The 16,974-nt window shown below is 46.3% G+C and overlaps 1 protein-coding gene across 1 annotated transcript in view; it reads right to left on the bottom strand.

Annotated features, from left to right (window-relative positions):
* Positions 1-268: 268 nt before the first annotated feature.
* Positions 269-16,974, bottom strand: part of FAM169B (Protein) — a 69,146-nt gene continuing 52,440 nt past the window's right edge. The window contains exons 6-8 of the mRNA XM_057494861.1: positions 10,363-10,545; positions 7,187-7,318; positions 269-1,299 (exon numbers count right to left, since the gene is read on the bottom strand). Of these exons, the coding sequence (XP_057350844.1) occupies positions 1,298-1,299; positions 7,187-7,318; positions 10,363-10,545 (317 nt within the window). The 3' untranslated portion in view covers positions 269-1,297. The remainder of the gene's footprint in view (positions 1,300-7,186; positions 7,319-10,362; positions 10,546-16,974) is intronic.

Genomic DNA, 16,974 nt, shown 5'->3' with positions numbered 1-16,974 from the left:
TCCAGCCACCTCTCCAAAGTTTCACAGCAGAGGAACAGAAGGAAGGTGTCACCCCTCACTCCTGAGATGACCTGTTGCCATTCTTCCCCCACGCAGTTTCTGAGGGCCAGCTCTCCACTACCACTGGGGACACAGGGGACAGCTCAGCAGATCAGAGTGACTGGTGGAGGCTCGCGGAGTCAGAGCCAAGGGCCCAGAGCGTTGGGGCCCCGTGAAGGGGAAGGAGAGGGCAGCCGGGAAGGAAACTGAGCTGAGACCACGTGTGGGAATAGGAATGAGGCTGATGGACAGGTTTTGCGTATGACAGAGGCAGGAAGAGAGCATGGCTAGGTAGGTATTTGAGGAAGGGGAGGCCAATGTCACATTTGGGTCAGGCTGCCACCTCTATAGTCACCTTTCCTGGCACAAGCCTTTGTACTCAAGCACCACTGCACTAGACACACCACTCCTTGGTCATCAGCCCGAAGCCCCGCCCTGCAGCCTCCCTTCCGGATTAGGTGATTGACAGCTGAGATCCGGACACACGCCTGGGGGCCTCTCTGTAAGGTCTCTGCAGGTCACACAGTAGCAAGAAGCCCACGGTGGGTACCAGGCAGCCCCGGCCCCTTCCCTCAGGGAGCTTCTGACATGGATGAAGCTTCTCCAGAAGAGCATCTCAGAGATGCCTGCGGTCTATTGGTTACAACAGGGCCAGCGCGGGCAGACGTGAGCCCGGTTCTGCAGTGCAGAACGAGATGCACGGGGCCCTTCGCCAAGCTTCCTAAAGAGAGAAGTATCTCGGTGTGGTTCTGGTGGAAGTCGTCCTGAACACCAGAAAGCAGACTAGGTCCAACGAAGGAGCTTCTGCAGCCCAGCTTGGGAGCACAATTACTTGCACCTGCACAGCATCTGGCTTGGTGACGGAAGCACCTTCTCAGACTTTCTATCGCCTGAGCCCAGACCACAAGGCCGAGGGAGGCGGGGTCTGTGCAGTCCGCTCCTCAAAGACAGCACAGCAAGGGCAGAAGCCAGCGGCCAGCCACTCATGCGTGGACTGCCACAGGCAGCTCTGGAAGCCACGTGCCCCGGGGCCCAGACAGGCCTCCGGACGAGGCTCAGCTGCGCCTCCCGCAGTTAGGAGCTGGCCCTCGGGGGCTCCCGCCACGCCTCGCCGGCCAGCCCGGCACCCCCCGCTGTCCGCTCGGCTTCCTTCCGCTCCAGCTCAGCCCCGCAGGCTCGCCCAAGCCGCCCCGCTGCGGCTTCTACTCCACAGTCCTGATCGTTCTTCGTCTTTTCCAGGTCTTCTCCACGGATCTTTTCCTGAAATCAGAAAATAATCAGCGAAGCAATTCAGTTACCGCAGTCACAGGCCTGCCTGTCTCCTGGCCTGGCTGTGCTGCACGGCTGCTCAGATTCAGGGCAGGTGAGCCAGGTCCAAACCCAGCACCACGGGGACACCATGTTCTGAACAGATGATGCTCTGAGTGCACACTGACGGATGGGAATATACTTGTTGATGAGAACTGGAGGCCCAGCCAGGGAGGGGCCAGACACAAGACAGCCAGGAAGCACTCCATTAAAAGTTGGCATTCTCATGCCGGAATGTGCAGCTTCCCCGGACACATGCCCTTGGGCGCTGGACCACGCTGGGCACCTCCTGCTGCCTCTAACAGCCCTCCAGGTTCAGAAGGAAAGTCAAGAGTCAGGGAAGAGGCAAAGCACCATTCTCTTCGGTTCAGTGGCCTGGTAGGATCAGAAGTTAGCGCATCCTTCCATTGCAAACCACGGAAAAGGAGAGCCCTCCTCTGCCAGATGGCTCGAGCTAATAATGTCAGACACCGGGCAGCTTGTCTAAAATGATCCAGCACGTACTGGGATATTCTATGCCTTTGGTGCTGCATCTTCTATCCCAGAACCTATTTCCCAAAATTAGCAGTATTCTCCACAAAGTGCAATTGTAAGTCTTAAAGTTTACATCATTATTGACTCCTTAGGTATCCAAGAGCAAAACAAAGGTCCTTCCATGCCAGAGAACGGATGTTATCACAGTTACCTTGTGTGGGCATGTGCCTGCCTTGGCTTCGAGAAAGACTTCAGGAATCACATCACTTCAAAATCTTAAAAAGTACGGAATGACAGGCCACTAAGAAATATTCAGTAGCCATTACAGCCCATGGTTCTAGTCTACCGTCTCTCTAGGTTATATGATAACCTCGTGCCACACTCCATTTCCTAGATTATGGGCTCAAGGGAAAAGAAAGAAGGAAGAGGAAAGAAGAGAAATTTGTCTGCATATTTGTTCTGCCTGAAAGATGCTGGACGGTGGCAGAATTTGAAATTCAGATTTTTCAATATTTCCTTATCAATGCAAGGTTGCGGCTGACTCCCATGTGTTCGCGGTTTAGTTCTGGCTTTGTTAGAGCTTGTCTAGCTTAGAGAAGAGGACCATGAAAAGTCTAATCACAAAGGCCTCTCCTCATACCATGGCACAGGGATGCCGAGCATAAATGAGCAGCCCACCGCTGTGGAGAAGCCCACAGCCGGGGTGTTTCAGAAACAGCCTTATGGGTTTAGACCACAGCTTCACTAAACGAGCACAGAATGATTGTCAAGAAAACAAGACATATTTCTAGAACAATACATTCATCACCATACCTTCTTGCCTTCTTCACTGTCGGACTGTCTGGGTCCATCGTCTTGAGAAGCCTGCCTGTGACAGTTTACAGCCTCCTTGGTATTTCCTGGCTGAACTGCCCTTCCCAAACAAGAGAGTGGGATGAGCAGATGGAGGTGCCGAGAGAGGGGATGAAAGATTAATAATACAGTGGGGACCCCTGCAAAGGCACAGATCCCCACCACCCAATTCCATCCTCCTGACCTTCACTTTGACACCCGTTACAGCGCCCCCTGGAGGACAAGGAAACCCGCTGAGTATCAGGAGGCGTGAAGCCGTGGTTCTGCGTCAGCATTTCTAAGCTGGAACTCTGACCTCTTCTGCCGCTTATTCAGACATCAAATGGAGTCAGGTTTTCAGTTCTATCCTAGGCTCTCCTCTTTGCTCGCTGGAAATTTTTACTCATAAGAGAGCCCATAATGAGACAGTTCATTCAGCCTCACTGCCCCTCCCGCCCACCTTACTAAATCAGTCCCAATTTGAAAAGAGATGACTTTCTTATCCTACTGTGTACCCAAAATCCACATGGGGAGGTCTGTGCATTGGGGGGTCATGGAGAGTGCCAGATCCCTCAGGGCAAAAATACACAGTTTTCCATTTGAACTAAAAATGTAAGTGAGACATATTTTTAAAATAAAGAATAAATGTATCAGTTTTATAAGTAAATCTTAAGGGTTATTTACAGAGGTAAATTTTAAGATTTGTAAGATTTTATAAATGAGCAAGCTTTGGCTTCGCAAAATTGAATAATAAGCATTTAAAAATACCAGCATACTTTAATTCTCTCTTTTGTATGTAATACAGTATTAGTTGCCTGTGTACTCTTAATTGCAAAAATGTAAGCTCATAAGTGGGTTCAGAGGCTCAGCCAGCCTCAGTCATGCTGCATACCTACACCCCAGACACTGCCTAACACTGGGACATCTTCCATTAACAGTAATCGAATGAATAGGAGCAAATATATGAATGAATGAAGACTGAATGAATGAGAGAATGAAGTAGACAATCCATTATCAATTTCCAACCTTTTCTGATATGTAAGCTATGTTTTTATGTGTTATGGACTAAAACATGCTAGTAACTATCAAATGTTTACTTGCACGTTATTACTAATTAATGATGGTTCAATAAGTTTTTTAATGAATACACTAATCTGGAGGCACAAGGATAAGAATCTGAGAAGCAGGGGGACTTGGTGATGGGGGGAGTCTAGTAAACATAATGTTCCTCATGTAATTGTACATTAATGATACCAAAATAAAATAAAAATAAATTAAAAAAATAAAAAAAGAATCTGAGAAGCAACCACACAAGTAGATCTTTAAAGGTAAGTTACCAGCCACAAGTTACCATCCAGGACGCAGTAGACTACAGTGGCCGCTAGAGGGAGCCACACAACTTTCAAAGACAGCATTACATGGGAAAAAACGCTGCCCGGCGGTTCTGCTCTCAACACTTCCCAGCATAGCTCACCGCCATAAAATTGCTATTGCCACTGCACCATACAACGTCCGACTCACCAGAACAAGCTGGAACAAGGTTAGAGCTGCAACTTGCAAAGCATCAGGCTTTTAGAAAAATGACCCCACCTCTCAGCTCAAATATTTCACATCTCTTTCTGTACACTCTGCTTTAAAAATTATACGTAAACAAGAAAATTGTTTTCCATGTGGATGAAAACTGAATCTATTAAAAATTCACCTGAAAAGAGAGCAAAACTATAACGTAAAGAATGAAAACATAAATTTTTAAAGCTGTGTGCAATTATTTCCTGCCTCCAGCAATATTTTTGGGAAAAGAACATTCCACTGTTGACGTATTCAATTTCATCTCCTCCAGTAAAGAAATTTAAGGCATGTGCAGGCTAACTGGGAAATCATATCAGATAGAATTATGACCCTATTGGTCAAGCTTCAAAGACTTCATAGGCAAGTGTAGGAAGAAAAAAAACTTCCCACAAACTCCTCGCAAAAGGTCTGAATAACCCTGTAAATATTTTCAGGGCCATTATAAGCCACAGATGTTATCAACAGGCAGGATCATGCAAACTTTAAAAGACCTAGTCCCCAAATGACGCTGCTTTGTTCAAAAATAGATTTCAAAACATTTGAAAGGAGCACAAGTTAATTTCCCTTTGGAATGTTATAAAACGGCCTTGCCTTGCTTAGCATGTGAAAAGCAGTTAGCTCCAAAGGGCTTCTTACTTACATCTATACTACAGCACATGAAATTGTAGGATGTGAACAGTCAGAAATAAAGAGACAAAAGATAAAACTTGAAAAAATAAAACAATTCCAGAAAGCAACTCTAGAATAACTGGCTAATTAGAAACTAAAATGAATTGGCCTTGTGAGATTTCCAGGGAAGAGAAGATTCCAGAATCTGCATTGTTTGGTGACCTGTGAGGAAAACCAAACGGCTATCACTTGCTGGTTTTCCATGAAGGGAGAAACAGACAAGCAACTGAGAAACTAGAAGCATCTGGGCTAATCTGTGGTTACATGGCGGCCCCCACTCGCCAACCTGGAAAAAAAAACCCTGAAATGTCAGCACTAACAGACAAAATTGTTACAAGATGAAGCTGGTTGGCTGAAAGCCTTCCTGAGTGAATTAAAATCCTGACTGCTGGCCCCCGGGGAGACAGAAGGTGTGGGTGAAACCGAGAAGTAGCCATGATTTATACAGAAATTGCAAAGACCATAATTTGGAACTTAAAAAAAAAAAGTATATAGTTTTAGCTATCTAATTATATCCTAATTATAATGATGACCATTCTCCCTTCAAGGGACTCGAGCATGCTTCTGGAACATTCTCAGGAAAGGTTTCCTCATGTGTTGTTTTAAAGAGAGAGTTGGTGAATCTCAGAGTGAGTTAGAAGTGACATATCTGGCATCTGACTTGCAGCTCGGTTTCCTACGACCAGACCACACCAACTCTCAGCTCATGAAATAACCCCCAGTGGAATTCTCCTGGAGGAAACCATCTCCCCAATTATGCAAAAACATCTTCCCTGCTTACCCCCTCCGGCCTGTGCAGTTTCCACATTATTTCCACATTCTGATAGGCAAGACCTTTTTTTTTTTTTTCCCCCATTTGCAGCCAAGGAACAGCAACATCCAAGACACAAAGGCCGTGTCCACGTGGGAGCTGCAGGCTCATTTGTGAAGCTCCTCAATAAACCTGCACGGCTGGTTGGTGCGATGCACAGGGATCTGGGCTGGCTTCCCTTCATTTCTAACTGATGCCACGGGGCAAGTCACATAACTGCCTCATTAGGATCACAGTCACAGCCCTGCCACGGCCTCCTTCCTAGACGCCTGGTCACCCCATTAATATCTGTACAGATCCATTAAGCCTTCCAGCTGAAAGGCACCATAAAAGCAGAACCTATCACTATTATCATCAATAAACTCCAAGGCACTCTTCCCTTGCATGGCCTAAGGTGACTCAGTTACCCACGGGAAAAGAAAGGCCCCACCTCGACCCTAATGAGCTACCTGCAGCCTCAGAAATGGCATTTGACACTGACAGGAGCTTCAGTGCCAGGAGGGAAGAAAAGCCGTTGCTTTCACTTTGGCAGTAAATTTACCCTGTGAGAGCCTCCTAGTCTCCTGCTCACACAGCACCTGTAGCCAGAAGGGCTCTGCTGAGCCAGCCCAGCCCCCAGGCCACCCCCTCAGCACCGAGCACAGACAGGGCCTCTGCTGGGCCATCCTCCCCTAACTTAGGAGGGGCGGGAGGAACACGGTCCAAAAGCAACTTAGAGATCCAGGGACACGTGTGTCTGCTGCCCTGCGCTCCCCTCTGGCTACTTAAAGGTCTTCCCACTTCCTGCCTCCCTTGGGACTGCTTCCTGTTCTCATGGCTGGCAAACCCCTTCACCAAAACCCTGCCTGCAAACCCACCCAGGTGCTGTCTGTCACAGCCCCAAATTGAAGACAGCGTGTGTCTCTGTAACAGCAGCTGCCCTAATAAACACCAACATCGCCATACAGCCTCACATGGATACATGGATGCCAACTCAAGGATAAGGACAAGGTGCTCGTTTGCAGAACGCTGTCTGTGCCAAGCTGACGGTTCGGCGTGCGTGTCGTCTCCCCAAAGGAGTGGGGACAGGACGCTTGCTCTTCACAGTAAACCCTGTGTGCCTTGAATTTTTAACTAGATGCACACATTGTCTATTTGAAATAATGTTTTCAACTGATCTTCTGCTAGACAGAGGAAAGTTATCTTATATATTCCAATGATCTAATTGTAAGCAGGGAGCCCCTTAGTCCCAGGGAGCTTCTGATTCAGCTAAATTGGGGACTTCTTGTATAAGAAGGTTTAGAAGGTGAGGTTCAACCAGGAAGGGACAGTAGGAGGAGGACAAGCTGCCAGCACCCAGGCCTCGCCCCCTGCTGTGGGCCTGCTGCACCGCCAAGACAACGTAATGCCTGCAGGGCCCCGCTGGATGCATGTGGACCGGCCTACGCTTCGGGGCCCCACCCAGGGATAAGGAGGCCACGGTGCGCTTTCTGCACTCCGACTCACAGTCCGAAAGTCTTGACTGATGAGGCTGAACTTTCAGCCACATGCTGTCTCGCTGGCCCCAGGCTCCCGGGGGCTCCACCTCCCACAGGCGCCCCCGCTCCTCCGGATGCGCCCCCAGGAACTTCCTGCAGACTGGGAGGAAGACGTGAGTCAGGGGGGCAGGCCCGAGGGGCCCCGTGCACAGCGGCCAGCCTTCCCTGGGGCCCTCAGACTCGGCCACTTCTGGAGCTTCCTGCAGCCCACCTGCCACCCCAGCCCAGCTCTCTGCTCGGATCCATGCTCCACGCAACCCACGTTATCACCTCCTCAGCTGCCCGTCTTCCATCCATCCCACCTTAGTCTGCTTGGGCGGCCATGACAAGCACAGGCTGTCGGCTTGAACAGCAGATCTGGAGGCTGGGAGTCCGAGATCAAGGTGATGGCAGAGTTGTTCTCTCCCGGAGCCTCTCTCCCTAGGTGCAGGTGGCCTCACACAGTCTTCCCTCTGTACCTGTCTGTGTCCTAACTTTTTCTTTTAAGGACCTCTTCTCACCAGTCCCACTGGACCAGGGCTCCACCCTTTCACCCTCCTTTTACCTTATTTCCACAGTCACACTGGGGGTTTGGGCTTCAACATAAGGATTTGGAGGGGGTTCCCAGTTCAGCCTGTAGCATCATCTCCGTGGACACTGCCCTTCCTCTGAGCCTCCCCAGCCCTCCTCCCCCCCAGAACCTCCCCGGTCATCCTCAGACACCTGGATTCCAGAGTCCCCTCAGGTCTCTAGACTTTCCTGCCCACATTCACAGGGTGAGTGAACATTTCCCGGCAGCAGTGCCTGGACTGCAGCTGAATGGGAAGCTGCTCCTGGTCCTGGGGCTGCCCATGGGGCCCCATCAGGCCCTCGCCTATTATTCTGGGTCCGGGGCAGCAGCACAGATGGAAAGCTACAGAGCTTAGCACCGAGTGTTCAAAAGGTGTAAACCCAGCTAGCAACATGCTAGAGAGAGAATGTTCTGCTCTTCTGTCTTGACAAATATAACTTCATAACAACAGGGAAAGCCAGTTTCAAATTTAGAATTCTTGGACTTCTTGAAGTTTTGCCCCAGTATGTGGCAAAATCAAGAGAAGCTGGCCCCCTGCCGGCAGCCCACGGGGTTCTCCTCCCATCCCAGTTCCCCTGCACTGTAAGGGGCCCTGTGTACGCTGGACACACCCGCACATGCCATCCACAGCCAACAGCCGTTGCTGGGGTCTGAGGATACGCAAACTGGTGGCGTGGTCTGGGGCACAGATCCAGGGCCACTCAAGCCCTCGGTGGCCCCTGGCAGTAACCTTACAGAGGACTGGCCTGCACCGAGGTGGGTTCATCCTCTTGGGCACACAGATTCCTCAGCCCATGCACAGAAGTGAGGCTACAGGGGGAGTCTGAAGCTTGGGGCCCTGGGCAGGAGTCCCTCTTGTCCATTCCAAGGTCGGGACTGCACTCAGTGAAAGCTGGTCTGGGAAGGACGCAGGTGGCACCCCTGGGCTCGGCCCTGACTCTCGAGCTGCTGCTCACCCACGTATCCGGATACAGTCAAGGGACATAAGAGCTTGAGGCCTCAAACCCTTGGCCAGGCAGCCAACACCCTGAGACAACAGTGTGATTCAGCATCAGCACCTTCAGACCTCTCTCTGCCAGGTGGAGACAGAGAGAGACCGTGACAGACAGAATATGGGTGTGGAGAGAGAACCAGCTGCCCGGGTTCTGGAACTTTCCAACTCCTCAAAGTGAGCAACATGGTGCAGGAAGCCTTGAGCACCCTTTGCAGAAATCCAAGGATCTTCAGAGTTTAATTATAAACTAAGAGTTTGAAAATACGAAGAAATGACTCAACCCATTTTGAGAAAAACGTTTTCACCTTCTTTTATGACATCAGAGCAGCAGAAGTTTCCTCATCTCTCCTACCTTTTCTCTCCTATCTGTTATTCTCCCCATACCATAAGGACTGGAACCTCAATCTACAGATCCAAAAACATCTGCATGAAAAAGGGAGGCAGGGCCCAGTGTGGGGCAGGTGTGTTTCATGGGGAAGGGGATCCTGGGCAGATGCTCACCAGCATCTCCCACCCGCGTTGATCTGGGGCATAACATTTAACATCAGAGCTTTCTGAACTTCCTCTGGCAAACATGCACAAGAATTTCTCTTCCAGAATGTGTAAGGGGATGGTGGTAGTCCATTCTGTGTGTCAGTGTGACTGGTCCAGGGGTGCCCAGATACCTGGTCCAACATTATTCTGGGTATGTCTGTGAAGGTATTTTTGGATGAGATGAACATTTGAACCAGTAGACTGAGTAAAGCAGATTGTTCTCCCTAATGTGGGTGGGCCTCATCCAATCAGTTGAAGACCTGAATATAGGACAAAAAGGCCAACCCCTTCCTACACGTAAAAGGGAACTCCTCTCACCTGATGGATTCAGCTGGGACACTGGCCTTTGCCTGCCTTTGGACTTGAACCAAGACATCAGCTTTGCTTCGGTCTCAAGCCCATCAGCATTTGGACTGGAACTACACCATCAGTTCTGCTGAGTCTCCAGCTGGCTGACTGCAGATCACAGGACATCTCAGTCTCCGCATTGTGTGAGCCAACTCCTTATAATAAATCTCTGCTCTCTGGATATTGGTTCTGTTTCTCTGGAGAATCCTGACTGGGTCAGGATCTTGCTAAGACAAGAACAGAAGTCGGGGGCATCTGTCTTCTACAGTAAGAGCTGCCAAGGTGCTCAGGGGCTCGGGGCATTCAGAGGTTGCCTTTGCACCCCAGCTGCCTGCCCTCCAGCTCCTGCATGCCTCTGAGACCTCTGGTTAAAAGGGCAACGTGATAAACTACAGCCTCCAGTGAGAGAGCGAAGCCGGCAGCAGTCAGAAGCATAGCGCCAGCTTTCTGGACTCAACTTCTCTCCAACGTTGTGTTGATTTATTTTTTTTTTATTTTTTAATCCAATTATTTCTCAGGCTGGGAAAGGCTTGCCCCTTGTGATCAAGCACAAAGTCTTGTTTGTGCTGAAGCAAAGAGAGATTTCTCAGGAGGACGAGAAGAGCCACGTGCACGTCACAGTGCCGAGGGCTACAGGGAAGCTCCCTCCCCAGAATCACCAAAACGCATGGGTTATTCATCTCCATCACCCAGACGCTCCTGACACAGGTGCCTTTACCTTGGTACATGGCAGGAGAAACTGGCCAACTGACCCCCAGTGCCTTGTCCTCCTGGAATGTCTCACAGAAGTCCTGCAGCATGGCTGTGCCCAGGCCTTGGCGACGGTATCTCCTCCTGATGAACACGGTGTCAAAGACGGGCAGCAAGTAGCACGCACCCACGGCGTCACCACACAGGCTGCCTGCAGGGAAGCAAGAGGCATGCACTGTCCCCTGGGCTTGTGCTAACCTGCCAGTCCCTGGTACCACGTGGAAGCAGGGCCAGCTTCCCAAACTAAACCCCGGGAGACACGATAGCACGTCATTCCAAACCACCAGTCCTTCAGCTGAGAGCTCAGCTCTGTGTCATTAAGTGCTGTGGGTGTGGCCACTAGACTATTGCACTGAAATGAAAAGTGAATCCAGGTGGCTGTGCAGAGCAAGGCCATTCATGCACCCAGACTCCTCAGATCCCTCCCTCACTGTGCACAGTTCACAGACCCTTGAAGCCAAAGGGGAGCATCTGGGCAAAGTTGAAGTTCTGCCTAAACACATCTCTAGGGCAGGGACTTGTTTCAGTAACTCTAACAAGGGCTCATGGTGTCCAATTAGGGTGAAGTGCATTTACCCCAAAGAGACTAAGATCTGTTTCCCATGAACATCAGTGGCCTTGCTATAGCAGAGCAAGAGAGATGCCACCTGGCAGTCTTCCCACTGGTCCACCCTGAACGAGCACCAACACCAGCAGAGATGCTCTTCCTGCCATGGGAACCTGGGCTTGCAGACAGCCACCTCTGTTGTCACCCTAACCAAAATTTGCCACACAGAGCTGACTACAGAACCATCTTCACCCCAAACGGCACAGGTACCTGGGCCCTGGGTGCAGTGGAATCCAGGAAAATAAACATGTAGCATATTCAGCTTCTACTGGAAGAGGAAGTATTTTCCCCACCAAGATTCAGAAGGTGGATGATTTCCCAAACAAACAAACAAAAAAAAAATGATTCCAATTCTAACCAGCCAAACTGGACAACAGAGATACAAACTCCTGCAGTGAACTATGTGCAGCAATAGCCACAATTACTCCCTTTCCCACATCCACACCCCTTTGCATGCGAATGTGAAGTTCCTCACATCAAGAGAAGGGGTCTTTTCCCTTGCCTTCCACCTGGCTGCCCTGGTGACTCACTAGGAGGCTGGTGAAAGCACACCAATTCTGAGCTGAGGCCTCGGAGGCTCCAGGGCCTCTCTAAGTCTCCCTCAGATCCCTGCCACTCACCACAAGATCAAACCCCTGGGCCAGGCACCCCTGCGGTCCTAGCCAACATCTAGCAAGCCCAAGAAACAGCGCCACCTACATGATGGGCAGGTGACAACAGACACATAAGCCAGCCCAGGCTAGACTGGAAAACCACCCAGCTGAGCCCCACCCAAAGTGCCAGCCTCAAGAATGGTGAGCTAAATAAATAGTTGTTTTTGTGTCAAAATTGAATAAATAAATATATAATCCATGACCAACAGGTAATGAACTCACTTGAGATGCTTATTATAAAATATGTGGATTTCACCCTCAATATGCCTGAAATGACAGGACCAACTGGACTGGAATGATACAACTCCCAACTCTTATAAACAATGAGAGCAACATTCCCCAAACGGCGAAGTCTTCCAAAGCCGGGGTTTAAAATTTAAAAAAGATACGATTCCATTAACAAGAGCATTAAAAAGAGGTAAATACTTAGGAATATATTTAATAAGAGAAGAACAAGCCTTGAATATGGAAAACTATGAAATGCTGTTGAGGGAAGTTAGCAAGAGGATCTAAATAAAAGAAGAGAAATTCCATGTTCATGAACTGACTTGATACTGTTAAGATGGCAATTCTTCCCAAACTGATCTGTAAATGCAACACTAGCCCTAAAAAAACAAATCCCACCATGCATTTTTGTGGAAATTTGACAAGCTGATTCTGAAGTTTATGTGAGGTGCGAAGTCTCCAGAACAAGCAAAACCAGTTTCAAAAAAAGAGCAAAGTTGGAAGTTTCACACAATGTGATTCCAAAGCTTCTTACAAAATCAAGGTTATCAGCATGGGCATACAGATCAATGGAACAAAATTCAGAGCCAGAAACAAACTCTCATGCTTTGAATTGCAACTAGAGTGTTAAGGCATTTAGCGGGGAAAAGACGGTCTCTTCAACAAAGATAGACAGCGACTGGACATCCATAGCAACAATTTTAAAAGAATAAGAAGCTGCAACAGAGTAGAGCCTAGAATGAGACCTACATAAACACAGTCAACTGACCTTTGACAAAGGAACAAAGCAAACTTAATGGGTAAAGGACAGTCTTTCAACAAATGGTGTTGGAACAGCTGTATATCCTCATGCAATAAAATGAATCCAGACACAGACCTATAACCCTACCCAAATTTTAACTAAAAATGGATTACAGACATAATGTAAAATGCACAACTGCCAAACTCATGGAAGATGACACAGGAGAAATTCTAGATGACCTTGGGTTTAGTGATAAATTTTTACATACAACAAAGGCGTGATCCCTGAAAGAAAAAATTGATAAGCTGAATTTCATTAAAATGTTCTGTTCTGTGAAAGACACTCTCAAGAGAATGAGAAGACAAGCCACAAACTAGGGAAAAAATATTTGCAAAAGACATAATGGAGAAAGGGACTGTTACCCAAAATATACAAAGAATTCTTAAAACTCAACAGTAAGAAAACAAAACAACTTGATTGAAAAGTGGGCCAGACTTTAACAGGCACCTCACCAAATAAGCTATACAGAGGGCAAATAAGCACGTCAAAAAATGCTCCAGAGTATGTGTCATCAGGTAAAAAAGCAAATTAAAACAACAATGAGATATCATCAAACACCTATGAGAATGACCAAAATCCAGAACACTGTCTACACCAAATGCTGGCAAGTATATGGAACAACAGGAACTCCCATTCATTGTTGGTAAGAATTCAAGTTAGTATAGCAAATCTGAATGATAGTTTGGTGGGTTCCTATTAAAACTGAACATACTCTTACCATACAATCCATCAATTGTGCTGCTTGATATTTACCCAAAGGAGTTGAAAAATTATGTCCACTCAAAATCCTGCATACAAGTTGGACACTTAGCTCACATTATATGTAAAAATTAATTCAAGATAGATCTAAACATGAGAGTTAAAACCATATGTTTTTAGAAGAAAGCATAGAAGAAAATCTTCACAACCTTGGGTTAGGCAGAGTTCTTAGAAAAACAAAAACATAACCAATTGACTAATCTGACTTCATCAAAATTAACTTTTGTGCTCCAAAAGACACCCTAAGACAATGAAAAGCCAAGCCAGACTGTAAGAAAATGTTTGCAAATCACATTTCTGATAAAAGGTATATCCAGAATATATAAAGAACTCTGATCATTCAATAAAAATAAAACCAATTAAAAACAGACACATTATCTGAACAAACATTTCTTCAAAGAAGACCTACAAATGATTAAAAATCAATGAAAATATACTCAACATCATTAGTCATTGGGAAAGCAAATTAAAACCACAATGAAAGGCTACCTTTGACCCACTAAAATGGCTACTATCACAAAGACAAGCAGTAATAAATGCTGACAAAATGTGGAGAAATTGAAAGTAACTGAAATTAAAATACACTTCTGATGTGAATGTGTAATGGCACAGCCACTTTATCAAATAATTTGGCAGTTTCTTAAAAAGTTAAAACATATGCTCACTAAATGACCTACCAATTCTATTTCCAGGAACCCGTCCAAGAGACATGACAACACATGTCCATGCAAAGACATGTATATGAATGTTTATAGCAGCATTATTCATAACAGCCAAGAAGTGGAAACCACACTGGTAAATGTATAAACAAAATGTGGTACATTCATACCATGGAATATTACTCAGCAATAAAAAGGAATGAAATACTAATATATGCTACAATTTGGATGAACCTCAAAAACACCATGCTAAATGAAAGAAGCCAGATGGAAAAGACCACATCATGTGTCATTCCATTTATAGGAAATGTCCAGGAAATGCAAATTGAAAGAGACAGAGAGCAGATCAGTGTTTGCCTAGAGCTGGGATGGAAACTGAGATTGACAGCAAATAGGCAGCATTTTGGGAAGATGGAAGAATCCAAGATCTGGATTGTGGCAATGTTACACAACTCTGCATTTTCTTAAAAAGCATTGGGCAGTACATTTACAATTGGCAGATTTTATGGGATATAAGATTATACCTCAGTAAAACTGATTCTTAAGAGACATAATGAAAAAAAAGATACAGTGAGTTGTATTAAAATTGTATTTAGAAGACAATCAAGAGTAGAAAAGAAAAACAGTCACTTCGCAGTGAAGAAACCTGGCAGACTCCCTGAGGATTCAGGGTGAACCTCACCAATAGTGATGTTGGCAACATACACCCCTACATAAGATGAGCGCATGTGAGAACACTTCACCTTCCCCCAAACCCAGGCCCCAGTCTGATCATGAGAAAATATCAAAGGGACAAACCAAATAAAGGGAACTTTCATAAGCCTCCTGACCAGCGCTCTTCCAGAACATGAAAGACAAGAGAAACCAAGAAATGGTCACAGAATGGAGGAGGAGACTATGGAAACCTCAACAGCAAATGGGACACGGTATCCAGATCAGATCCAGAGAAAAGGAGGACATCACTGGAGAATTTCCAATGGCAATTTCTTGGTTTTGATCTTGTACTATGGTCATATATTAAGCTAACATTAGGGGAAGGAGGATTAAGGGTGTAAGAGGAACTCTCTATACCATCTTTCTAACTCTACTGTAAATCTAAAATTATTTCAAAGTAGAAAGCTGGGAGTTGGGGTGGGGAGAAACAAAAGCACCCCACCAGCCCTTTCTAAAGGCTGATCATACTTTGAGATTAGTCAGATAAAATCCGTCTTGTGACATCAATTCCCAAAGTCAAGGAATGGGATTTTTAATATGAATATTAAGTAAGTGCAATAAGAATATTACAACCTGATTGTGAACTGGGAAATAAGCTGGTTGTGTGAAAATGGACTCTCCACTCATAATAAGAAGGTAGAATCCAATGGAATCATGCTACATAGCATGGAATGGTCTGGTAGGAACCTTAGCAATGATCTCGTCCATTACCCATTTTACAGACAGGGTAGCTGAGAGTCAAGAAGACTAAAAATACAGAGAACCCAGGACTTGGCTCCCTTTGGTCAGCAATGATGACCTACTGCTCTCATCAGCTCACAGGGAGTCTGCTGATCTCAGAGCACATTCAGACCAACGCCTGCTACCAAAGGAGCTGGTGGCAGTGCTGAGCCAAGAACCAAGACCTCCTGGTGCTCTTTCTCTTTCTTTCTTCTGCTTCATATCAAAATCACCTTCCGTGACTACACAGGTTGTCTATACCTAAGGACACTTAGAAGAGCCAGGCATATTCCAGAGGTACACAATCCAAAATCAGAATAAAGTTGCTGTCCCTCGGGTAGATTTAAATATCCAGAAAGCCTTTGTTACCTGAGAATACTTAGCCTTGGAGAAAAAGACCATGGGGACAGATCCATGGAAACCACAATTCATAGTAAATTGCAGGGGTCAACAAAAAGGTATGGAAAAGCACAAGCCAGTCGGAATGTTCAACCTGAGACACCATAGCAGAATGAACTGACCAACCTCAGTAGGATGAGATCATTTTAACCAAAAATGCTGACAGCAGAAAATAAGAAAATCTGAAAATGTACAAGCCAAGCGCCAGAATTTAGAAGGCTGAAAAACAACAGAAGAAACCCGAAGAAAGGAAAGGAAAGGAGACAAGAAGGATAGAAATTAGTGAAATAGGAAACGAAGTACAACATAAAGGATTTTTTTAAAATTCAGGAGTTGCTAAATTAAGAAAGAATGAAGACCCAATACATAAAGCATATTAGGAATTAAAACAAAGCCACCACTAAAGATGTAGCAGCAAATTTTTAAAAAGAGAATACAATAAACATGCCAATAAATCTGAAAACAAGTGAAAAGGGCAAACTCCTAGGATAATACAACCCAAGGAAAAACAGAAAGACTAAATTGTCCTATGAGCATTGAAACACATAATCAGTAGTTTAAACCCCACCCACACTGAGCACACAAGGCCAGGTAACTTTAGAAATAAGTTCTACCAACCTTCCCAGGAAAGCCTTCCAGAGAACAGAAAGAGAAAGAGTATTCTCCAACTTAGTCTATAAGTACAGGGTAACCTTTTAAGAAGAAAGGGAAAACAGTCAAGCATAGGAAAAATAGGTAACTAACAAGAATTTGTGAACATAAGATGAAAAATTCAAACCAATTTAACACAGTAAGTTCACAGGATATACAAAGTTAATTTAGACCACCGTAAGGGGCTGGTTTCTCTGCTCCCTACCCTGCCTGTTCTGGAGGAGATACACATGATCAGTAAGGGCTCTGCCATGAAACCATGACCAGGGGCGTGAACTAACACCGCACATCATAAGAGGGCTTCACCTTCAACAGCCTGGGCGGACCTGAAGAAGGAACCTCCAAGACAAGACAAAGCCCACCAAACAGTAAAAATGTGAGGCCAACAGCC

The sequence above is a fragment of the Manis pentadactyla genome, chromosome 18 (assembly GCF_030020395.1).
Source record: "Manis pentadactyla isolate mManPen7 chromosome 18, mManPen7.hap1, whole genome shotgun sequence".
Taxonomy (NCBI): domain Eukaryota; kingdom Metazoa; phylum Chordata; class Mammalia; order Pholidota; family Manidae; genus Manis; species Manis pentadactyla.
The sequence above is the reverse complement of the archived record's forward strand: the minus strand, read 5'-3'. Positions and strand labels throughout refer to the sequence as shown.